Consider the following 26432-nt stretch of genomic DNA (forward strand, 5'->3'; position numbering starts at 1 on the left):
GTGCATGTTTAGACTTGTGGATTACAAAAGAAACATAACAAGAATAAAATCGATGTTGTTATCTTCAACATGTGATTAGAACATTGATTGATGTGTTCAGATCACTAACTAGAACCGAACACGGTACAGCATGTGTTTAGAACATGTCAGGGGATACCTTTGTTCTAAGAAGATCAGATTGAAACATAACAAGACTAGAATCGATGCTGTTAATTTTAACATGTGATTAGAACATTGATTGATGTGTTCAAAACACTAAATAAGTGATCAAGACTAGAATCGAACACGGTACTCGATACAACATGTGTTTAGAACATGCTAGGGGATACCTTTGTTCTAAGAAAATCAGATTGAAACATAACAAGACTAAAATCGATGCCGTTAACCTCAACATGTGATCAGAACATTAATTGATGTGGTCAAAACACTAAATAATTGATCAAGACTAGAATCGAACACGGTACAACATGTCAGGGGATACCCTTGTTCTACGAAGATCAGATTACAAAAGAAGTGATTAACAATAGAAACGAACCCTGTACTCGATACAACATAATGATCAGAACATCGATAGATATGTTTAGAACATGTCAGGGGATACCTCTGTTCTAAGGGGAAAAAATAATAAGACTAGAGTTCTGACCAGCTTGCGTAAGATAGCGATTGTTATAACCTCGTTTTCCTCTTCCTACCCTTTCAAGGCATAGCTTTGTCGAAGATACAACGCGATCTTATGCATATTACGTAGCTAACTCGCTCAGTAAACGATATGGCAACACTTTAATGATTTGCCTAGTGCGAAAATCATAAAACCATATTGTGTAACAAACTCGCTCAGTAAACGATATGGCAACACTTCAAATGATTTACCTAGTACGAAAATCATAAAACCATATCGCGTAGCTATCTCGCTCAGTAAACGATATAGCAACACTTCAAGTGATTTACCTAGTACGAAAATCATAAAACCATACTGCGTAGCTAACTCGCACAGTAAACGATATAGCAACACTTCAAATGATTTACTAAGTACGGAAATCATAAAACCATACTACGTTGCTAACTCGCTCAGTAAGCGATATAGCAACACTTCAAATGATTTACCTAGTACGAGAATAAAAAACCATATCGCGTAGGTAACTCGCTCAGTAAACGATATAGCAACACTTCAAATGATTTACCTAGTACGAATATAAAAAACCATATCGCGTAGCTAACTCGCTCAGTAAACGCTATAGCAACACTTCAAATGATTTACCTACTACGAAAATCATAAAACCATACTACGTAGCTAACTCGCTCAGTAAACGATATAGCAACACTTCAAATGATTTACCTAGTACGAAAATAAAAAGACCATATCGCGTAGCTATCTCGCTCAGTAAACGATAGAGCAACACTTCAAATGATTTACCTAGTACGAAAATCATAAAACCATTCTGCGTAGCTAACTCGCTCAGTAAACGATATAGCAACACTTCAAATGATATACCCACTGCGAAAATCGAAAAACCATACTGCGTAGCTAACTCGCTCAGTAAACGATATACAACTTCAATAATGTGCCTAGCGCGAAAATAAAAACGAAAACATACTGTATAGCTAACTCGCTCAGTAAACGGAATAGCAACACTTCAAATGATTTACGTAGTACGAAAAAAAACATACAGCGCAACTTACTCGCTCAGTAAACGATATAGCAACACTTCAAATGATTTAGGCCCCATGGTGTAGGGGTAGCCGGCCTGCCTCTTACCCGGAAGCCCCGGGTTCGATTCCCGGCCAGGTCAGGGATTTTTATCTGGACCTGAGGGCTGGTTCGAGGTCCACTCAGCCTACGTGATTAGAATTGAGGAGCTATCTGACGGTGAGATAGCGGCCCGGGTCTAGAAAGCCAAGAATAACAGCCGAGAGGATTCGTCGTGCTGACCACACGACACCTCGTAATCTGCAGGCTTTCGGGCTGAGCAGCGGTCGCTTGGTAGGCCAAGGCCCTTCAAGGGCTGTAGTGCCATAGGGTTTGGTTAGGTTTGGTTTCAAATGATTTACCTAGTACGAAAATAAAAAACCATACTGCGTAGCTAACACGCTCATAAACGATATAACTTCATTGATTTGCCTAGTACGAAAATAAAAACACACTGTGCACATATCGCGTAGCTAACTCGCTCAGTAAACGATATACAAATCAAAACCGTATTGCATAGCTAACTCGCTCACCGCACTACTAAGACGCTCAGTAATTGCAAATACACTGATATATGTCATGCGAAAATCAAGAAAGCACACTGCGTAGCCAACTCGCTCGGTCACTCGCATAGTAATTGCAACACGACTAGAACACTGATACACGTTCCTCTAAACACACACACGGACAAGAATGTATAATATATTCAATTACAATTTTCATATGTATTTCTAGAACTTACGATTGTAAACCATGTGATTATAATCAGCTGTATTAGATTGTTACTACGTCAGGATTGGACGATGTGTACGTCATTGGTTCATGTGGCCGTTCAAATAAAGCTTCCTCATTGGCTACTTCTATCTCGCCTATCCACAGCCTAAGCTTTCCCTTGACCTCCAGTCAGTCGTAATGTAGCCTGCACCTGTATCATTCCGACTCCTTAGCTGATGTGGTACTTTAAAAATAACGTGTACTTCTACTGATTATCTACCTCAAGGTGTTCCATACGTAAAATAATGTTGCGAGATACTACATATATACTTATATGTTTTTTAAAAATAGGGGGATGAAAAATCATAAATTATTTCTACAAAAGTTGTCTCCTCCAAGTTGTGAGACGAAATAGACGTAGTACTGTGAGTTCTGCTATAGCTGGTAAACGGAAGTAGCATGATATCTCAGCAAAAAATACGCATGGCACGCAAGTCAGACAGTGATATTTACCGCGATTCAATCCTGGCAAATTATGCCGTCAGGAATGGCATCCGGCCAGATCCTTATACACGCTGTGACGATCGCGCAGGTCCCCGCCTATCATTTGCCATCTTCAGGGCTACCGACATTAGGGGTTCGAACCCGCTATCTTCCGAAGTAGCGAGAATGATTGCGGGTACAAGATGTTGATGGTGATTGATCTGTCGGATGGAGGCGATAAGCTATGTGCAGGCTCTTTCGGCAGGAGTAAGCTATGTGCCGGCACCGGGACATCTAGTTATAAAACTCGCTACAACAGATTTGTCGCGTATACTGCGATTTGAAATCCTAGTCCTTTAACGTTAGGAAGGGCAACCGGCCGTAAAACGATATTGTATGATGAAAGAGGCTAGACACTGCGACTTAAAATCATAGTTTATGCGTCAAGAAAAGCATCTAGCTGTAAAACAGATTTTTGCGACTTAAAATCAAGCCTCAAGAAGGGCTTCTAACCGTTAAACAATAGTTCGTGATGTGAGACACAAGATAATGCAATTTAAAATTTTATTTCTCGCATCAAAAAGTGCATCCAGCTGTAAAACAGATTCTTGACCCCAGTCCTCGTGTCAAAAAGAGCATCTAGCTGTTAAACAATAGTTCGTGATGTAAGGCACTAGATACTGAGATTTAAAATCTTAGTTCTTGCGTTAAAAAGATTATTCTGCTGTAAAAACCCGATTCTCATGTAAAAAAGGGCATCTGGGTGTAAAACAAATTCTTGATCCCGGTCCTTTGACGTCAGGAAGGGTAACCGGCCAAAACAATAGTGTATGATGTAAGAGGCTAGATACTTCTATTTAAAATCTTAGTTTTAAGTGAGGAAGGGCAACCAGTCGTAAAACAATGGCTTATAATGTAAGAGGCTAGATACTGTTAGTTTTGCGTCAGGAAGTGCAACTAGTCGTAAAACAATGGTTCGTGATTTTGAAACTAGATACTGCGATTTAAAATCTAAGAAGAGCATCCAGCTGTAAAACCCCGACTCTCGTGTTAAAAAGAGCATCTAGATGTAAAACAGCTTCTTAATCCCAGTTCTTTGACGTCGGGAAGGGCCGTAAAGCAATAGTGTATGATGTAAGAGGCTAGATACTGCTATTTAAAATCCTAGAAGGGCATCCGGTTGTAAAACAGATTCTTGTGATTTAAAATCTTGCGTCAGGAAGGGCAACCGGCCGTAAAACAGATTCTTGCGATTTAAAATCTTGCGTCAGGAAGGGCACTCGGCTGTAAAACAGATTTTTAATCCCGGTCCTGTTACGTTAGGAACCGCATCTAGCTGTAAAACAGGAGCTCCTCACATTTATAGTGTAGTTCGGGTGTTAAACTTTAGGAGCAGGCTATCTGCTCGCACTGGGTTACAGCAAGTTCGATCCTTGTTCCGCTGCTTAGAACACTGTCTTTGAAGTTGTATCTGTGTAGTCAGTCAGAGTGAGGTAAGGAATGCATGCGTTGACTGAAATTGTACACTTGCCTTCCGGCTGTAGTAAGCTTGAGAGAACAGCGAGGACACTGCGTGTATGATAAGACACTTGTAACTCAAAGAGTATTTTCTTCACTACGTAGGTAATTCCTTCTAGTGTAAGTTCCTAAGATAAAATATTATGATTGTACGGAGAGAGTAAAACCCAGTGCCAGCACATAGCCTCGAATACCATTAAGAAGCCTGGACGGTGCCGGCACATAGGCTACTCCTGTCGAAGGAGCCTGCATAAGGTTTAACGTCCCCATCAACAGCGTTATATGCCCTTACTCTTATAGAAGTTAATGCTGGCTTTTTTGCACACCCTCTGGTTATTCCAAATTGTATACTACTATCTGTCCGAAGATGTAATGTACAACAGTAGGGAGAGGTAAAACCCGGTGCCGGCCCATAGCCTACTCCTGCCGAGGAAGCCTGCACATAGCTTATCGCCTCCATCCGACAGATGAATCACCATCATCATCTTGTACCCGCAATCATTCTCGCTACTTCGGGAGATAGCGGGTTCGAACCCCTACTGTCGGTAGCCCTTAAGGTAGCAAATGCTAGGCGGGGACCTGCGCGATCGTCACAGCATGTATAAGGATCTGGCCGGATGCCCTTCCTGACGGCATAATTTGTCAGGATTTGAATCGCGGTATCCATCATTGTCTGACTTGCGTGTCATGCGTATTTTTTGCTGAGATATCATGCTACTTCCATTCGCCAGCTATAACAGAAACTCACAGTACTGCGCCCATTTCGGTTTACAACTTGGAGGAGACAACTTGTGTAGAAAAACTTTATGATTTTTCATCCCCCTATTTTTTTAAAACATGTAAGTATGTATGTAGTATCTCGCAACATTTTTGTCCGTGTGTGTGTTTAGAGTAACGTGTATCAGTGTTCTAGTCGTGTTGCAATTACTAAGCGAGTGACCGAGCGAGTTGGCTACGCAGTGTGCTTTCTTGATTTTCGCATGACATATATTAGTGTATTTGCAATTACTGAGCGTGTTAGCAGTGCGGTGAGGGAGTTAGCTACACAGTATGTTTTTTGATTTGTATATCTTTTACTGAGCGAGTTAGCTACGCGATATGTACACAGTGTGTTTTTATTTTCGAACTAGGCAAATCATTGAAATTATATGGTTTACTTAGTGTGTAAGCTACGCAGTATGGTTTTTTATTTTCGTACTTTGTAAATCATTTGAAGTGTTGCCATATCATTTACAGAGCGAGTAAGCTGCGCAGTATGGTTTTTCGTACTAGGTAAATCATTTGAAGTGTTGCTATATCGTTTACTGAGCGAGTTAGCTATACAGTATGGTTTTATGACTTTCGCACTAGGCAAATCATTAAAGTGTTGCTATTTCGTTTACTGAGCGAGTTAGCTACGTAATATGCATAAGATCGCGTTGTATGTTCGATAAAGCCATGCCTTGACAGAGTAGGAAGAGGAAAACGAGGTTATAACAATCGCTATCTTATGCAAGCTGTTCAGTACTCTAGTCTTATTATTTTGTTCTCTTAGAACAAAGGTATCCCCTGACATGTTCTAAACACATAAATCGATGTTCTGAACATTATATTGTATCGAGTACAGTGTTCGATTCTATTCTTAATCACTACTTTTGTAATCTGATCTTCTTAGAACAAAGGTATCCCCTGACATGTTGTACAGTGTTCGATTCTAGTCTTGATCACTCATTTAGTGTTTTGAACACATCAATTAATGTTCTGATCACATGCTGAGGTTAACGGCATCGATTCTAGTCTTGTTATGTTTCAATTTGATTTTCTTAGAACAAAGGTATCCCCTAGCATGTTCTTAACATATGTTGTATCGAGCACCGTGTTCGAATCAAGTCTTGTTCACTTATTTAGTGATCTGAACACATCAATCAATGTTCTGATCACATGTTAAAGTTAACAGCATCGATTCTAGTCTCGTTAAGTTTCAATCTGATCTTCTTAGAACAAAGGTATCCCCTGACATGTTCTAAACACATGCTGTACCGTGTTCGGCTCTAGTTAGTGATCTGAACACATCAATCAATGTTCTAATCACATGTTGAAGATAACAACATCGATTTTAGTCTTGTTATGTTTCATTTGTAATCCGCAAGTCTAAACATGCACAATAAAGTTGTCGCTGCACACTCTTGCCTTTGCGATGCGTATACGATAAAGCTATGCCTTGACAGAGAAGGAGGAGGCGGATGAGGAAAGGGTAGAAGAGGAGGAGGAGGTAGAGGAGGTGTCGTATTGTCTCCTTCAAGATAGTAGATGAGAAGTTAGTTTCGCGAATGCACTAATGTTTAATGATGATAGCTAACGGAACTTTTTTCAAATTATCCGCCACCACATGTTAAATGTATATACCTAAAGAGTGCAGCACGGTGCTTTGTTGATTAAAGATGGCGGATGACGGTGGACGGAATTACCCGCAAGGTAGCAGCACGGCGCTCTCATAACTAAAGACGGCCGATGATAGCTGTCAAAAAAGCTCGTAGATTTTAAATTTCCCACCACTACGACGATAAGATTTAGTACAGTAAAGATAGCAGCACTGAGGTAAGCTATGCAAGATGGCGGATAACAGCTGACGGAATTATCCGCCATCACATGTTAAATGTATGTACCAAAAAGTACAGCACGATTCTTTGTTGATTAAAGATGGCAGCTTGTCAAATATAATTTTTTTAAAAATTGCCGCCACCACATTTCAAAGGCATGTGGCTATAGAGGGCAGCACGGTGCTCCCTTGATTAAAGATGGCTGCTGTCAAATATAATATTTCAAATTGTCCGCCTCAAAGGTAAGTAGCTAAAGAGGGCAGCACTATGGTTAGCGGTGCAAATGGCGGATGACAACTGCTACGTAGAAATTACCCGCAAGAGAGCAGCATGGTGTTCTGTTGATTAAAGATGGCAGCTTGTCAAATTGAATTTTTTCAAATTGTCCGCCTCAAAGGTAAGTAGCTAAAGAGGGCAGCACGACGCTCTGTTGATTAAAGATGGTGGATGACAGCAGTCTGCTGTCAAAAAAAGCACGTGGAAATGTTTCCAAACAAGAGTACGTTGAAATTACCGCCACCAATTTTCAAAGGTAAGTAGCTAAAGAGTTCAGCACGGTGCTCTCTTGATTAAAGATGGCGGATGACAGCTGTCAAAAAAGCACGTGGATTTGTTTCCCAACAAGAGCACGTTGAAATTACCGCCACCACTTTTCAAAGGTAAGTTGCTAAAGAGTGCAACACGGTGCTCTCTTGATTAAAGATGGCGGAAGACAGGTGTCAAAAAAGTACGTGGATTTATTTCCAAGCAAGGGCACATAGAATTTTCCGCCACCACATTTCAAAGGTAAGTAGCTAAAGAGGGCAGCGCGATGCTCTGTGGATTAAAGATGGATGCTTGTCAAAAAGCATTTTTCAAATTATCCGCCACCACATTTCAAGGTATGCACCTAAAGAGGGCAGCACGGTGCTCTGTTGATTAAGTATGGCTGCTGTCAAAAAGCATTTTTCAAATTGCCTTCCACAAAGGTAAGTAGCTAAAGAGTGGAGCACTGCGGTTTGCGATGCAAGATGGTGGATGACAGGTGACGGAATAACCAGCAAGAGTGCAGCACGGTGCTCTGTTGATTAGAGATGGAGCATGACAGCTGTCAAAAAAGCACGTGGATTTCTTTAGCCATTTAAATCTCGCGCTAGTGAGATTAAGTTGGCAGCATTGGAGTTAAGGCCCGTTACGATGGCAGCACTAAGGTTAGCGATGCGTTGTTGTCGATGATAGCTGTCAAAAAGCACGTGCCTGGCAGAAAAGCATGTGGCTTTGTTTACCTATTCAAATCTCGCGCTAGTTAGGTTTTGTTGGCACCGCTGAGGTTTAGGCCCGTCATGATGGTAGCACTGAGGTTAGCGATGCGTTGTTGTCGATGATTGCTCTCAAAAAGCACGTGGCTGTCAAAAAACCACGTGGATTTGTTTACCCATTCAAATCTGGCGCTAGTGAGGTTAAGTTGGCAGCATTGAGGTTTAAGCCCGTCAAGATGGCAGCAGTGAGGTTAGCGATGCGTTATTGTCGATGATAGCTGTAAAAAAGTACGTGGCTTTGTTTACCAATTCAAATTTCCCGCGGGTGGAGGAGCGGGCCCCTGGGAAGGCCTCCAGTGCGGAGGCGGAGGAGCGGGCCCCTGGGAGCCCTGCGGTGGCGGTGGCGGCAGAACTCTCCATATTATCTACTATTTTGGGTGAACAGTGTGAGTGCTCGTATTGCCGTATCAGTAACGTACATTCAGGAGTGTAATCCCATAATATTTGGTATTACTTTATGATGGTAAGAATATTTGGATTCATTATTAATTTAACTCATTGTTAGTGCACAGTGTTATACATACAAATATTAAACGAATGACAAACAAGAGAGCAAACTAAAACACTAAACACTCAACCAAGCTCATGGAGAGTTCACAAAATTAAATCAAAATTGTCTAACCACTTAATAGTCTCAATAGTACCCCATACAAAATTTTCCAATGGCCCCAACAATGATTTTCATGGGCGTTCAGTGACGATATGCCGGATGGTCACCCCCCCTCCTCCTGTTAACCGCAGTCGTACTCAATAGAGGGTCTCACACCACACTTATGTAGCAATGAGCTACACCGCCTATGACTGGTGCGAACTCTACACAGAGAAACTCAGGGTTTTATTGGGAGGTTATAGCAGCTGGTGAATGCTGAAAACGAAATAAAGCCTGCCACTCAGTTGGAGCAGTGTTGTTCCAAACCAGTCGCCGCTCACGAAATCCATTGTATGACCAATTGATGTGCTCCCTGGCAATTTAAAAAGTTTATATTTCCTGACCAACCGTACGCAGAAAGGTGACCATTTGAACAGTATCAGGCAAGAAGAATAGTTTCTATTTAATATTTATACCTTGCATGTGTCATGAAATAGTCTCAGCTGTGATAAACTTATCCTCCACTTTGCCGTCTGCAAAAAACTTCTGAGTTCCCCATTGTTTTAAATTCTTTCAACGCAATGTCTCAATGCCAACGATCTTGTGTCAGCAAGTCTCAGTATTGTTGTTGTGGTAACATTGTCTGCCTCTAGCTACTGCGACTGGGCTATTCTGATATATTTCATGTGTTACTTGGCAGACTCAACAGATGGTACTAAGTTTGCAACGTAAGCATCATTAACAAAAAGGAATCTCAGTCGATTCTACTTGCATTGAGGTACTTATCGTCAAGGTAACGTTTGGTGATTTTCATGAGTGACTGTTTAAGTGGGCAGGAATTACGGGTCTTGATTAGGTTTGACATACTTTATTTAAAACAGTGACTGATCAAGTACAGAGTAGGTTATCTGTTTTTAATATTTGAGCTCTTTTAAAGAAATGCTCCTTTTCCTTCCTGCGTTCATGCACAGTTCATTTGTTGAAACATTTTTGTAAATGTTTTAAGCCTTACCACATCGTACTGGAATGAATGTTTGCATGATGTACAATATTCACGCACTCTATCAGTAGAACGTACTCTCCTTTACACAGAAGCTTAGTAAAATGAACACAACTAAGGTTTTTCTGATGGACTCTATATGTGGCTAGTAGGCATGACCAGTCTTAAGAGAAATAAAGGATAGGTTGAGCATTGTCCGTTACGTGATATTGATCCTTAACCCACGACATACTCTGATAAATGCGATATTCATATGTTGGAAATAGATTAACCTGTACGTTAGTCAGTATTTTTAAAATAGTACAGCTGCTTGATTAATTGACCTATGTACGAAGAGACGCAATTTTTATGTAGATGAGTACGAAACCATGATGCTCCAATCAGACGCACAAACAATTCAACAAGCTTAAGTTTTGTGTTCCGTTATTCATGATGTCTCTGACTATCCAAGTTTGCCTTACTGTGAAGTGGAGTTCAACCAGGTATAGTACGGTAAAGTATCAGTTTCCATACTATTTTGAGTGTGGGGAAAAGATTTACAAGAGGCGGAAAGAACAAAACTAATTAAACTGAGATGGGCTTCAGTGCACGTCGTGGTTGGGTTCTATTCCCGCAGATGTATAACAATACTCATTGCTGTTAGTCTAGTAAGAAGTATAGCATAAACAGATACTCACGTTTTCGGTATAACTGGCAGTGTTTATACTGGGCATGTAGAGAGCAGTTCCATAGCGATGACCAAGTATCACCCACGCCATGCTGAAGAACCTTATCCCGTGCAGGCAGTGAATGGTATTTCCAGATCTAGAAGTCGACATCGCGAAGAGCTTCGAACCGTTCGTGTACACTGAGAAGGCGAGTAGAAGGTTGATGCGAGATTCTGGAACATACATCGTAATCAATTTATCATCTCTCAGAAGAGATCAGTGTCCCATCTCACCACTGTTAACCCTCTCTGTGATATTATGTCATGTAGGGTGACTCGAATGATACTTTAGAATTTTAACTTGAAGTATCTCAACTAGTAATTGGACGATATGATACCAAGGCGAACCAACTGCAAAATTGGAATGTGTCTCTTTCCTTAAAAGTACAGTACTGCAAAAGAAATGGTATCGAGACATATTAGCAAAATTAAAGATAACGTGAATAACGCGCGTATTATAATATGAATGAAGAAGACTTTCCAGTGATAGTTTTTATTCACTCTTAAAAATGAACTTAAGGCATGGATCTGAGAAATGTTAAATATGTAGTTGTTTCAGTCTGGCATCAGACCCTGCAGTTGAAATGGAGGGATAAAACTTGATTTCATGTCCATCACCTACTCAGTCTCAATGGCGAAATGGCTAGCGTACTGATCGGTGCGAGGGGGCCATAGGCTTAATACGCGAACGGCCTGGGGGATTTGAACTTTCATTGGTTAATTTCTGCGGTTCATGTGTTGGGAGTGTGTGCTTCGTTTTATTAAGTTTGCTTTACGTCGCACCGACGCAGTTAGGTCTTCTGCTGGCGATGGGATAGAAAAGGGGGAAAGAAACGGCCGTGGTCTAAGGGAAGACTGTAGTCAGTTTTTATGAAATTGTTCGAATTTCCTTTTTTTCATTTTATGGTAGTTTGAACTCTTATTTATGGGAATAAAATAGTGTTTTTTTTTTCAAAGTCCTTTTTAAGGGCTTAAAATGGTAATTTAAGTCACCCTGTGTCTACGTGCCACGCTACCATTTTTTCCTTGAATTTATTTACCATGTAATATCTTGTTTATAACAGTTCCATAACTTATGCTGGGAATTTTGTTTATTTATGCTGTAGCTCTGCATACACATTACGTTATTCAGTTATTTTCCTCCATGTTTGTTGTTGTTTATATGAAAACTTGAATTATTTATTTCGTGTTCAGAATGCCCCGTCAGAGAAGAGTATTTGCAAAGGGCAAAGTAGGTCCTGGGAGAAAGAAGATTATACCTCTAAATACTGAGGATAGTGTAAACAATTAGGAAACTAATGTACAACCAGCCTGTATACAGAGATAAGAACATGAAAAGAAAAATGGTATGACAAATCAATGACAGATCAGGGAGAGAATGACGGACAAATAGGAAGACGTGACCAGGACAGAAAAGGACAAGGACAACCTCCACAACTTCATTCAGTTTCGCCTTCAAATACAGAGATTTTCTCATCATCAGTCCCACTTCTTTCCAGCCCTAGTGGAATATCCTGGACAACTTCTGTACAGGGTGGCTAAATTTCTCTATAATTAACATACACAAGATTCTTATTTGAAATGCAGTCGAAACTCCATCACTCGAATTTCCCCCAAACCAAACCAAACCCCATGGCACTACAGCTCATGAAGAGCCTTGGCCTACCAAGCGACCGCTGCTCAGCCCGTAGGCCTGCAGATTACGAGGTCGAATTTCCCCCACCTCCAAATAATTTCAATTTCCCTGCCATCTGTTCTATTTCTCAAATGCATTTATTTATGTTGAAGACATGTCTTAGCAGACGAAGAACGGGTGGCCATACTAAAAAAATGAAGAAATTTCGTCAATTGTGCTAAAAGTTGAAGGGCTGGAGCGCCCGTAAATGTTTCAAATTGTGAGTCTTGGATAGCGCTATCAAACTTTTAAAAAATTAGAAAATTACTTCGTACCTAAATGCAGTTTCTGAAAAAGAGCATAAAATCAGTTGTTTATTTACTCTTTCTACTTTTGATTCAAATCCTAGCCAAATTAACTTATTTATATAATTATTTCAGTAACGTGTTCCTTGGTTCAGTACCCTCAGGAATTTTTGATCTTGTGAAAATTGTCCACACCGGATGTAGTCATAAGGGCTTAATTGAAACTCTGCATTGATTCAGATTAGCGCTCGTAGTGGTGCTCAAGTGAAACAATGCATTGACTCACATTAGCGCTCGTAATGGTAGAGAAATGCAAACTGCTAATTTATTCGAAAGGATAACGGTGATTAATAAAATAATTTTAATTTTTAAGAATAAATAAGGAATATTTTCTCATATTTTATTTACCAATAATCGTAGCTCATATCCCTAGAATGTTTTCAACAGTGAGTTACTTAAAAGGTAACTTAAGGTATTGTTTCCTTATTCATGGGTAAGGTAAGTCTGGCTTCACGTGGAGGTTTATCATGAGATGACAAGGAAATAATAAATATTAGTATTTTAAAATAATGTAAGTGATATAACTTCTAAATGATCCTGATGACCACAGTGCTATAACTTATAGAATTGACAGAACACTTACCTGAATGTAGAGTAAAGAGGTCGTAAGCCGTGCTGAGAATCACTAACACACCGACGACAATGAGTAAAGTCCTGTAAAGCAGAAATGGAATCATCTATTAAAGTCTCATTCTCTCTTGGACTCCTATAAACAATAAAATGTAATAAGGCTACGGATGTTATCTCATCAGGTTGGACCCAGTTTGATTTGATGTACTGTTTTCTGGGCAGGACTTTTCAATGAAAAATATAAATATTTGTTTAATTTTCTTCAATTTTCCCGTACGTTAACACATAAAACATATATATCTCCCCATATGATGTCACCCAAAGTACCAAACTCTCGTACAAAGGTGCTTTACCACGGGTATGCATGAGTCTTTTACGGCTTCACTAAGCCATGGCACCAGTGAACAGTACGAAGCGTCAGTTTGTTCGTCTGACATTAACCCGGCAATGCACACAAGTTGAGTCAGTCAAACACTAGCGTCTATGTTGTATCGTTCAGTGACCATGTCGACGTTTGTGCCTGAAAAAAGAACACTTGCAGCATGCACTCCTTTTCTTATTTAATCTAAAGAAAAAGGTTGTGAAAAGTTATTGTTTGCTGGTAGAAAAATATGGTGAGCACGCGTCATTGATTAGAATATATGAGACACGGGTTCGACAATTTAAATATGGTGATTTCATTGTAAGAGACAGTGCGCGCTGTGATAGACCACAAAAGTGCGAAGACGAGAAATTGTAGGCAAAGCCCGGCGAAACCGTTAATGCACAACGATATCGCCAACAAATTATTAATTTAAATTACGCATTGATCGACAGACGACCAGGATGGGGCAGAAGACGTAAAAATGTGATTTCGTTGCACGCCAATGCGCCGTCTCACACAGCAAAACCAGTGAAAGACACTTTGAAATCGCTTGGATGGAACATCCTTCCGTATCTGCCGTAAAACCCGACCTGGCGCCATCTGACTATCATCTCTTCGCATCAATGTGGCACATACTCGCAGAGCAGCATTTCCGTAATTTCTACGAAGTTGGAAAATAGATCGACGAATGGTTTGCCGCAAAAGACGAGCAGTTTTTCTGGCATGGTATTCATACCTCACGTGAAAGATGGGGGAAGTGTGTAGATGCCGATAGCCAATAGCTTCAGTAAAAAAAAAATGAATTTTCATTGAAAAGTACTTGTTTTAATTACCTCAAAACTGGCAAAATCTTATTCATACACCTGATATAACTCACGTGACAAGCCAGTCGGTGGTGTCGAGTTCCAATTCCTGTTTGGTTTGACACTGGTAATCCGGTACAGCCACGGTTACATCTACATAGTTGAACAGCGGTGACACTGTTATCAGTCTCTCCGAGAAATCCTCCTTCACAATGAGCGCTGTGTCCTCACCATCGCACGTGGAGGGCACACACGCACCCAGCATGAGGGGCGGCATACCAGCAGCGGCCACCGTCTATGGATAGAAGACACCAGAAACAAATTATTAATTACGAGGGACTGCCTCATCACACAACAGTTATTTGTGAGGGATGTAAATAAACTAGTGGCAACGTAGTCGGGACACTCGCAGGAGATCGGGCATGCGCAAATAGGATATGGGAGCGGTCAGGAGGCTTCGTTATCGGTGTATAGTGTGAAATTTTATGGGAATACAGTTCGGAGTGTTGTTGTTGTTGTTGTTGTTGTTGTTGTGTGGCGTTGAAATGAAGAGATTCAATTACACCTTTTTAAAGCATGTTTTTAAACGGTGATCAGCGTTCGTAGGTTAAAATCGAGGTAGCCCGTGGCAAAAATTTATCAGAATGTTATAGAGGATTACGTGAACTCTGTGGTGAGACTGTATTACCGTGGAGGACGGTTGCATGATGGGGCAAGTAGTTTCGTGCAGGTCAGAATTAGATTCCAGATTTGTACAGCACAGGTCAGCCGTCCATTGCTGAAGAACAGATTGACATCATGAATGGTCTCGTTTCCGTAGACCATCAATGGAGTTTCCCGGAATGATCAGTAGAAGTTGGTCTCAGTCATCAAGCGGCGTGGCACGTACTAACGAAATGTCTTGACGTGATGAAAACTGCGACCCGTTGTGTTCCACATCAGCTCACCGACGTACATAAATGGCACCGGTATGCACTGTCTGGAGTCCTACTGAAAAAATCGCCCAACGATGGAGACCTGTTTCTGCAGCGTTTTGGCGCCATTGATGAGTAGTGGGTACGATCCTGAATTAATGAATCAGTGGAATGAATGGCGTCACCCAAGTTAGACACGTCCACATTCATTCCGAAAGGAACCCACTCGCGTGAAACTTACACTGATTGTGGACGAGGGTGTTATTTTTAAGAATGCTGTGCCTGAGGGACAAACCTTCAACAGTGGTTACTGTTGCCGATTTCTGGAATGGCATTTGCTTCCGGCTGTGCAGCGTAAACGCCCACGTTCATTGCGAGACGACCGCCTATCGTTTTGCATGACAACGCACGTTATCATGTCGCAAACAATGTTAAGCTCTTATTGCAACGGTAAAATATTGATGTCTTAGAACACCCTCCGCACTCACCAGACATGAATCCTTGTCACTTCAGCTTGTTTCAAAATTTGAAGGAACCCCTCCGAGGCCGCCGATTTCCTGACGTGGCATCTGTACTCCGCGCAGGGCTGTAATCTATAGAGAACGCCTTGCAAAGGTCCTTAATGGCTCCCCGAAATTTGGCAAAAGGCGGTAGACTTTGCGGGTGACTAGACTGAAGGAATTTTATGCAATTGTACTTGTTATTTCAATAAATATTTCGTTCCATCAATATTGCCAATACTTTGTATACAGCCCTCATATAACGTTGAAATGCAAGTGGAAAAATTGGGGTAAATTATCGTTTATAGGAAGACGAATTGCTAACTGGAGTAATTAAACAAATTCCGACTTATTTTTAATCCTTTAAGGAAAGGCTACGTCAAAAATTGAAAGGGAATATGCCACCTGGGCGAATTCCCATACCGCGGATCGCTGATCAATGATTCATTTATTGATTAATTTGATGTTCAAATAAATTTCAACACTCAAGAATTGTTTCATCCCACAAAAACGGTGGATAATCGATTTCAGAAACAAGATCACCACTGACGAAATTAATGCTTACTCTTGCATACGAGGTACCTACGCTAATGTTGTCCTGTATCCCAAATCTGAATCCTTCCAGCTCGACTACTTGGGGAGTTCTGGAAATACTCGATTTGTCTAGGTATCTTGGAAATATCAGGTTCAGTGGTACTAATTTGTGAGTTTCTAGGATTCCTGAAGTGCTTCACTAATTCTAGTATATTTTCATTTATATCTGAAATATTTCGCTAGTGGACTTGTGTAATTTTTGGTCAAAACTTGAAATTTTCTTTTGCTCAAACTACGACATACCCAAAAACCACCGCTGACGTTCAAGTACCCTTCATTGAAGAGACAATGGTTCTGTTTACATTGTATGCACGCAATTGCCTCTTGCTGAGACTAGCGAAGAATGTTGTGACGTAAAGGTCCTGTGGTATTGTAGTTCGCCACAGTGACACTAGACGGCCAGTCCGCGAACTTAATGACTCTACTACGTACATCGCTCCACCTATTGTTTTGGATACTCACCGTTTTACTTGTTATATTGGGCGTGATGATGACAACTGCTATACAGTGTTGGCCATGGAACGTGCTCCCGTCCGGCGCCGCCACGTCTCGTACATCGATACACTCCTCGAAATTCCCATAGTGACTGAAGCTTCCCATTAGTACACTCTCTGGTATTTTCACGGAAGCATCGTACACTGAAAAATAAGAATTTTCATTTTCAGATCAATTAAATACACATGAAAACAATAAATACATTTCTGATGCTCGGAACACTTTTGTTAATTCGTGTCAACGCCGTCTGTTCAATTGGTGTTAATCGACAAGAGTAGGCTTCGTGCCGACACCATGTTTCACCCTCTCACTACCTCATTTTCATCATATTCGTAATAATCCCACATGCAGACGTGTAGGTTGTCCATGGACGTGAAATAGAAAGTCCCGCACCAGCAAGTCAAACATGCTGTCGGACACTCCCGGCACTAACAGTCACACGATAAATAAATAAATAAATAAAGAAATAAATAAATAAATAAATAAATAAATAAATAAATAAATAAATAAATAAATAAATAAATAAATAGATAAGTCGTCGACTGTTATGCTTATAACGCAGTGACATTTGCCTCCACTTCCTTGCTAAGCATAGAGCAGCTCGCAGATGACGTTTTTCTCACTGGAGCGCTCTTAATAGTCTCCTTAATTTATAGCCGGACTTACGGCTCCATGGCTAAATGATTTTCGTGGTGGCCTTTGGTTACAGGGGTCCCGGGTTCAGTTCCCAGCAGGGTCGGGAATTTTAACCAAAATTGGTTAATTTCGTTGGCACGGGGGCAGGGTGTATGTGTTGTCTTCATATTCATTTCATCCTCATCACGTCGCGCAGGTCTCCTACGGGAGTCAAATCGAAAGACGTGAACTTGGAGAGCCAAACATGTCCTCGGACACTTCCGGCACTAAAAGCCATACGCCATTTCGTTTTTCATAGCCGGACGTAGATGTCGTTCCAGTAGTCACTGTTCCTGCATGAATGTTCGAAGTGAACAAGTTATATTCAAGAAAGGTCTTCCTTCTTGCGCTAGTCTGCATTTCATGTCCTCCTCCTTACTTTCTGCCATCGTTTGTTATTATACTACCCACGTAATGATATTCGTCTACTTCCTTCAAGATTTCATTTTCTAATCTAATATTTCCTGCATCACCTGACTTAATTTGACTGCACTTCATTACTTTAGTTTGAACTTATTTATTTTAATCCGGTACTAGTTCACCTAGACCAGGGGTCGGTGCGCGGGCAGCCAAGGTGCATCCAACTGAGCAGCAGTGAGGTCTGTCTGCCCGCAACAGCACGACCTGTGGCGTTTGCGTCATTGAACTATGCGTTTACGCTGAGTTTACGTAACTTACAGTAGAATGAGGAATAAATGCAAAAATATAGAGAAAGCATTTTAGACTGATAGGAACTGAAATATTTACTACCGGTACATGAATTACGTATATAAACACAATCAAATCATAAACATAGTACAATGCCCAACGTAACAAATGCGTTAAAGTAAATTAAAATTTACAAATTATATTTTAAACAACCGAATTGTCTGTATTTTATCGTTAAAATCCACTTTCAATCTTACTAAATGAAATGCACTAAAATTGGAAAATACGTGACATCCTAAACACTAATTAGAAAACGTATATGTTTACGGGCCTTCAAATCTTGTATGAAATTCAGACGTTCATCTCGTATAATACAATAGAAGAAACTGTAAACTTTAGTTTAAGATTCTAATAAGTAATGAGTGGCTGTGAGGAAGAGGAACTGTTGGACTGTTTAGAAACATAAATAAGTGGTAAGAAATGGGAGGAATAAGGAAAAGACAGGTTTGATTTGTTGGTAATTCGGTGGTTTAATATGTAAGTTCAACTGTAAAAAATAATGTAATTAGAGAGTAGTTTCTAGTTTTAGTCTAAGAGACGTAACAAAGATGAAAGAAATGTGAGGAAGAAGGATCTAGAGAATTGTCAACAAGTACGTTTGTAAATAGTGTTTAAATTTAAGATTCTAATAATTAATGAGTGGCTGTGAGGAAGAGGAACTGTTGGACTGTTTAAAAATGTTGGACTGTTTAGAAATGTAAATAAGTGGTAAGAAAAGTGAGGAATAAGGAAAAGGCAGATTTGATTGTTGGCAATTCGGTGGTTTAATATGTAAGTTCAACTATAGGGAAAAAATAGGGAGTAGTTTCTAGTTTAGTATAAGAGACGTAAGAAAGATGAAAGAAATGTGAGGAATAAGGATATGGAGAATTGTCAACAAGTACGTTTTTAAATAGTGTTTAAATATTAACTATAGGGTGTAGTGGTTGAACATAACCAAGCAGTGTAAAAGTCAACGTATAAGTATTATAAGAGAGATGAACACAGGCAAGGAAGAAGTGAGAGGGGATGATTGGGATGAAAGGGGGCGAGGGGTATAAGATGTAGACGGGTAGGGTGGTACAGTCCCATCCCATGGTGAAAGATGAAGTATGTCCGCTCACAGAAGATCAAGTGAATCAAGATGGGGGATGGTATGAATTAAGACGACTCGATTATAGGCGGAGCAGTAGATAAAAACGTGACCGATCGTATGATGGACTGGTCAACCGCCAAAACGATTCGTCACGCAAAAGAGGAGGGAAGCACGAGCTATAGGTAGGGGTAACATCTGACCCGAGAGGAGTGGCTGATAGCGGTGCTGGGTTGGATGGTCCTCTCCTTACTAGGGAATTCCGCGTGCAGCCAGTGTCTTTTTTCTCTTGGTTTAGTTAGCTGTAGATAGTGGAATATGTGTTAGTACATTAGAATTGAGGTAGGGGATGTCCTAACATGCGGTAGGTGTTCCTCGCATGCCAGAGACATCTCAATAGTTTTAGGCAAGGTGGTGCAGTACAAGGTACGGATTCCGCCGGTGCTGTCGCCACTAAATGAGTAGAGTAGATAGTAAATAGTTTTAGTGTAGATAGTAAGAAATTTTACAAGATATATAATAGTATGTTAGTTTATATTGTTTTGTTTTGTTTTTGGGTTTAGGTGTATTTCACGGTCTTTATTGCCTGTAACCGATGGTGTAAACTAGGGTGGGCAATAAAGAGTTTTATTGTATTGTATTGTAAATTCAGACGTTCATCTTCAATTTGTCACGTTTGCTCGCGTATTTAGCTTTATAATGTCTTTAAATATTATATTTTTTCCAACTATAGTTGCATTCCACAAGAGAAATGTAAATCCACCTTCCTCACTCGCAGAAACAAAATATTTGTCTTCCACGGAGAAGCTGGGCGACTATACAACTTACCTACGTTGCTGCATTGAACTTGCTTAGCCATGATACGTAACTTCAATGCTCACTACTCGCAGCTGCTGCTCTATGACCTACTGCCCGCCCGGATAGAGCCCGGAGCTGCGAATGTGCGCCCATACGCAGAAGTCGCTGAATGCTGACACCTGACCTAGACTATGACATACCATTCAGCAATTTCGCCACATCTTCTGCAGTCTCAGAAGAAATTACAATATCTATATGTAAGGAACATGAACATAACCGTCTATTCCTGTCATAGAATTTTTTCGGTGATTAGCGCACACAGAAAATGTGGTTCTGACCTACCCGTTGTGTTCTGTAACTGTGGTAGTTTTCATCTAATATACTCCCAAACACTGATCACACCCTCCTATCACAAAATGCCAGTCATCACCTTGCCTGGTATACTGATCAGTGACACACCACGGTAGTTTCTGCAATCCTTTCTGTTACCTTGCTAAAATAAAAGCAGTTACGGCATTCGTCTAATCAGAAGGTACCGTATAATGCAGCATACTCATCCAACATATGAATCACTTGCAACAAATTAACCCGAAGCTTTGAGAAAGGCCCAAATCCAAACACATGTAATTAGATAGTGGAACAACCTCTGGACATTAAGCACAAAAGAGTCTATCACAAGATAATAATTTTCAACGATATATGTAGCCGACTCCAGTGCAAAACATTAGAGCCCGAATTCATTCTCACTCAGTTACCCTGCAGCCATGGAAAATTTAAGTGCTACTTTGAACGCTTCAAAATTAATATTTCAGGCGATTACTTGTGATTTTGTGGATTTTTACAAACGGTAGACCCTTTACTGTTCGACTGTGCAATGCTTGGAAGAACAAGATTCGAACTTGAGTGTCACCAAAAAATTGAAATGTAGAAGTTTCAAAGTCATTATACGATCTGCTTAGGAAATCCTCGTTCTACAAATAGTTTATTAAGTTCATTCACCACATCCTCAAGAATTTAGTTTCCTAATTTTGTGGCAAGGGACAATAATTTAAAAAAACTGATTAAAACTGTATGTCTCTTGTACACTGGAGTTCAAACTGATGGGATATTTAATAAATAAATAATATTTTTACCTCAGTGATGCAATGATTAACTTAGAGTGGATGCAAGGAGGTTATGAATTAATCCATAATTTAACAAGGCTCGCCGTGCATGAATTTTACCATAAACTGTGTGAAACCAAGCAATTCCATGACCCCTACTATGACTGTAAGTGCAGAAGATCTGGTGAACTCTGCTAGAGATACCATGTACTAAAGTGCAAATTGAGAACAGAATCTCTGAGAAACGTTTGTGAGACAGTGTAATACTTTGTATACTTGTAGTCATGCACACTGTGCGCAACTAAATATTTATTGTAATAAATAAATAATATTCCAGGTTAACGATATTCATTTTTCAGCCACTTGCTCCCTGCCTTCCCTCCGTATTCTCAGGTGTAATTTCATCTATTCCTGCTGCTTTATGACAGTGTAGTTTATCATTCTTCTCACAGTCATCATTTTCATCCTTCCTATGAACTAGGTTGTTTGCGACTTGAATACAAAGGAAACTTTTTAACTTGAAATTTACAAAATAGTCCTTTCATATTTCCAGTGATTCTCTGCAATCTACGCTGAGTTTACCTGAATTACCCAAAATACCGATCATTTCCTTTTAACTTACCTTTCTTTATTACTACGCCGAAAGGTTTCCTTGGCGTTTGACTTAGATTTTTTAGCCTTTCTCGTCGTCGGAATGATAAATATTCCTTGTCAGTAACAGACTCCGTTGATAATATTAATAATTTTTAAATATTGTAGAAATTGTCACTGTACGTCTATTGCACGAGCTAAATATTAGCTGCAAAAAGAATATATCGTTTCCAGGAGAAAGATGGAAATTTTATCTACCCTACACCTGTCACATGCTTTCCTCCACGGCTTCAAACGAAACATTTCAACATTGAGTTCTATTTAATTAATAATTTTAGTTTTGTTATCATTGGTAATAACGAAGGGTCATCAAGAAGTAAGGCTTCAAAGCCTGAAATGAAACGTGTACATTTTATTTCATACAACCAACACAGCCCACTGATTGTACATACATTAGGTTGTTTTTCGACATATTCTCCATATCGGTTTAGGCAGTTGACGATTCGATAAACACTGTACACTCAGGTGTACAGTAGTTTTCAACAGGTAATCTCAGCAATATCTCTTGAATTCAGTTAATGAGTCACTGCCCTTGACACTGACTGGTAAGGAATTCCAAAGTCTGGAACCGGTGACAGTAAAATAATTGTTATATGCAGATAAAGTGTGAATAGGAATTGCAAGAGTAGATCCAGCGCTAGTAGCTTATTGAGGCCGCTACACACAGTCCGTCTACCTGTACAGGCGAACCTCTGCACGTCTGCCTGCCCACACGCTCAGGTGTACCAGTGTTGGTTACAGTGGGCCATGACATCTACAGATGACAATGTTCTAGATCTAGTGGGCTTATTATTAACAAGAAATTGTTTCGAACGCAATAGAAAAAAAGCACATTGTGGTGCAAGGAATGGTTGAAGACAGAAAAACATATATTCGTATGTTAACCTGTTAAGTGGATTGAAGGTGGTTCCAAAATAGTGGCATATTTATATGAACGTGATTGAAGAAACGTACATGAAGCTCTTTTTCTTTAGTTGCACCGTTAATTCAGAAAGAAGATACCGTTATGAGGTTGGCTGCAATTTCACGATACTTGGCTACAAAATGAATTTACGCAGACCTGAAATTTACTACTTTAATTTCACCTCAAGCTCTCTCAGACTTTTTACCAGAGACATGATGTTATATCAAAAGTTATACATAAGGAGTATGTAAAAATCTTTTCCGTCGTTTCCCATTTTCACACCATGCAATTGTATTAATACAATTAGAGTAGACCCTCAATAATCCGAATCCCATTAGTCAGGAATTCGCTTAATCCGGACAGCTTTTTAATAATAATAATAATAATAATAATAATAATAATAATACACTTGGAGATGATCTTGTAAGCAAAATTCATGCAATCCTAGTAGAAATATGGGAAACGGAAATGATTCCACAGGATTGGAAGGGTGCATTAATACACCCATTGCACAAGAAAGGTGACAAGGCAGATCCAAACAACTATAGAGGCATATCTCTACTGCCAATCGCATACAAAATCCTTTCCAAAGCTCTCTTGAACCGGTTAGAAAAACAGACTGATCATCTGATTGGCGAGTACCAAGCGGGTTTCAGGAAAGGTCGATCATGTGCAGAACAAATATGGAACTTGAAGACGATATTAAGGATTCGCCGAAGTGCCAGCACGATCGTCACCTTTGTGGATTTTAAGAAGGCGTATGACTCTGTGGACAGACAGTATTTGATACTCTAGAAGAACTCAGAGTGGACAAGAAGACCAGGGCACTTATCCAGCAGACCCTCACAAGTACGACCTCTAAAGTGAAATTCCTTGGAGAAATCTCTGAGCCTTTTGAAATATGTACGGGCGTTCGTCAAGGTGACAGCATCTCCCCTATTCTGTTTAACTTAGTTCTAGACAAAGTTATTAGAGAGTGGGAAAAGGATATCAAGGGTGTGAACATCGTAAATTTGGGAAGCAAAGTCAATGTGAAATGTTTAGCATTTGCTGATGATCTCGCAATCATTACTAAGACCAAGGATGAAACAAGGTATGCCATACAGAGACTACACAATATAGCATCAAAGGAAAGCCTCCAGATATCCTACGAGAAAACCAAGTACATGGAAAATCTACGTCAAAATAGCAAAAGAACTCCGCTAGGGATGGAAAACGGCACAATTTCACAGGTGCCCTCCTTCAAATACCTTGGAGAAATTATACTACCATCAGGATTAGACAGTAGTGCCAATGTAGAAAGAAACACCAAACTACATAAGGCATACAGACTGACGTGGAATTACTACAACAAAAGAGTCATATCGCGTAATGCAAAATTACGACACTACAAGACAGTTGTATTGCCCGAAGCTTTATATGCCCAGAAACCATATGCTTAGGTGGTCACTCTAAAATTACAGAAATTGAAAAGCAGGAGCTGAAAATTCTCAGGATAATTTATGGTCCCACGAGAGAAAATGGAATGTGGATTAAGAGGAAAACAGCGGACCTCTACTCCTTCACCGACAGGTTTACTGATGCCGTACGGAAAAGGCGCCTTAATTTCTATGGCCATATCTACAGAATGAACAGCGACAGACTAACTAAAAGATTATTCAAAGTAATCAACTCAAAGAAGGTCAAAATAAAATGGCTAGAAGAAACTAAGGCGGACCTCCAAGAAATAAATATTACAGACGACATCATGGAAAATCGTGGAGCTTTTAGAACCAAAGTAGCCAATCATAAATTTAGGGAGAAACCAAAAAAGACAACTGGTAGGAAGTGGTCGACAGAACGCAAGATGCAACACAGTGCATTCATGAAGAGATTTTGGGAGGATAAGAAGGCACAAACCATCAAACCAACTAACAAGTTCAAACGCGCTCTATGAATGGGCATAACGAAGAAAGAAAGAATACATAAATGCAATTACAGTATAAAGCTGAGTTACGAACGCCGGAGGAGGAGGTCGTTGAAAATGTGATCGATGAAGAAATGTCTGAAATACGTTGAAGATGACAACATATCTGCATATTGCGAATATTTGAGGCATCTGCGTGTGTTAATTATTAAATAATTTAATGTCAAATGAGAAGCCTCCGTGGCTCAGACGACAGCGCGCCGGCCTCTCACCGCTGGGCAACGTGGTTCAAATTCCGGTCACTCCATGTGAGATTTTTCCTGGATAAAGCGGAGGCGGGACAGGTTTTTCTCCGGGTACTCCGGTTTTCCCTCTCATCTTTCATTCCAGCAACCCTCTCCATTATCATTTCCTTTCATCTGTCAGTCATTTATGATTGCCCCAGAGGAGTGCGACAGGCTTCGGCAGCCGGCACATTTCCTGTCCCCGCCGCTAGATGGGGGCTTCATTCATTCCATTTCTGACCCGGTGGAATGACTGGAGACAGGCTGAGGATGTTCAATTTCAAAGGAAGACAACAAAAGTTCAGCAGTTTCCTCAAACCAGTAAGCGACTGGAGTGTGGTCAATGAAGGTGTACCTTTCTTGCCATGTTCTAATTCTGTACTGCACTAGTCATTATGTATTTTGTAGGGCCTAATACTGTATTCCATTATATACTGTATACTAAATAAGCTTTGTGTGTTTTAAATGTATAATAATTTACTCTATTGGTTCCCTATACTGAACAGAGATTTTAATTATATACAACGGCTCATTTCATAAGTGATTTTGTTAATCCGGACTTTCTTTAGTCCAGATTAATAAGGTTATAATGTTTATGCTCTTTACGTATTTTGTCAGGTTTTAGCCAGTTCTTGATAGTAAGGAGTTATATGCTCATCATAGCTCAAGTTAAAAATGAATATGAGGCAACAATTGAAAGCGCGCTGTACTTTCATCGTTTGTTCCTTAGTTGCGTCAACAAGCGTTACGTCCCAGTAGTCGAGGATGGGAAGAATTGAAGTCTGCACTAGTCTTTGTCGCATGTCCGGTGGTAAGACAGCTTTGCGTATTTCTTCACTGGATGAAGAGAAGCCTTCCTCAGTGAAAATGTGAGCGCCTTCTTTATAAAACATGCGGTTATTTCCCGCCCACGCGGGTTATCTGACTTTTATATTTTAAATTACATATAACTTCAAAATAAATCAATATTTATTAAAGAGAAAACATTTTAAATGATTTTATGAGATACGTAAGTTGTGTCTAACGACTTGGTAGCCATATATGTTTCACAGATCATCTCTAAGGCGACCAACGAGTGCCTGAGTATCAAGGCTAGAAAGATAAGTAGTTTATCTCTTCAGAACGTAGATGAGTAAATGTCACTGATTTCACAGGTAGTCATAAAATCGCTGCCTAACTAATATCAAATTCTTATCTGACAACATCTCACTCGCAAGCCTGAATGCACGAGAAGCTGATGTTAATACAATCATCATTTATATTGCCTGTAATTTTCAACAATCTATAAGTGATCCATTCGATATTCCGAAATCTCTAGTTAACTCGGGTCCTCAGCTGAATGTCTCATTGGTAAATGTATCGCGATGATACAACCTTTCTCCTTCAGAGGCCCTGTGTTTTGAGAGCTCAGTTACTTGCTCTCGTTACATAATTTTGAGTGGAGGTCTCGAGCGATACAAAAGAAAAAACATTTAATACCCGAATAATTATACTCTGTGCAGAGAGGTCTTGGGAAGACAAACACAATGGCGAAAGA

The 26432-nt window shown here is 40.1% G+C and overlaps 1 protein-coding gene across 1 annotated transcript in view; it reads right to left on the bottom strand.

Annotated features, from left to right (window-relative positions):
• Positions 1–26432, bottom strand: part of LOC136865953 (nose resistant to fluoxetine protein 6) — a 108161-nt gene that overhangs the window by 76581 nt on the left and 5148 nt on the right. Inside the window, exons 2-5 of the mRNA XM_067142516.2 lie at positions 16762–16937; positions 14366–14586; positions 13138–13208; positions 10546–10748 (exon numbers count right to left, since the gene is read on the bottom strand). Of these exons, the coding sequence (XP_066998617.2) occupies positions 10546–10748; positions 13138–13208; positions 14366–14586; positions 16762–16937 (671 nt within the window). The remainder of the gene's footprint in view (positions 1–10545; positions 10749–13137; positions 13209–14365; positions 14587–16761; positions 16938–26432) is intronic.

The sequence above is a fragment of the Anabrus simplex genome, chromosome 3 (genome assembly GCF_040414725.1).
Source record: "Anabrus simplex isolate iqAnaSimp1 chromosome 3, ASM4041472v1, whole genome shotgun sequence".
NCBI classification, from domain to species: domain Eukaryota; kingdom Metazoa; phylum Arthropoda; class Insecta; order Orthoptera; family Tettigoniidae; genus Anabrus; species Anabrus simplex.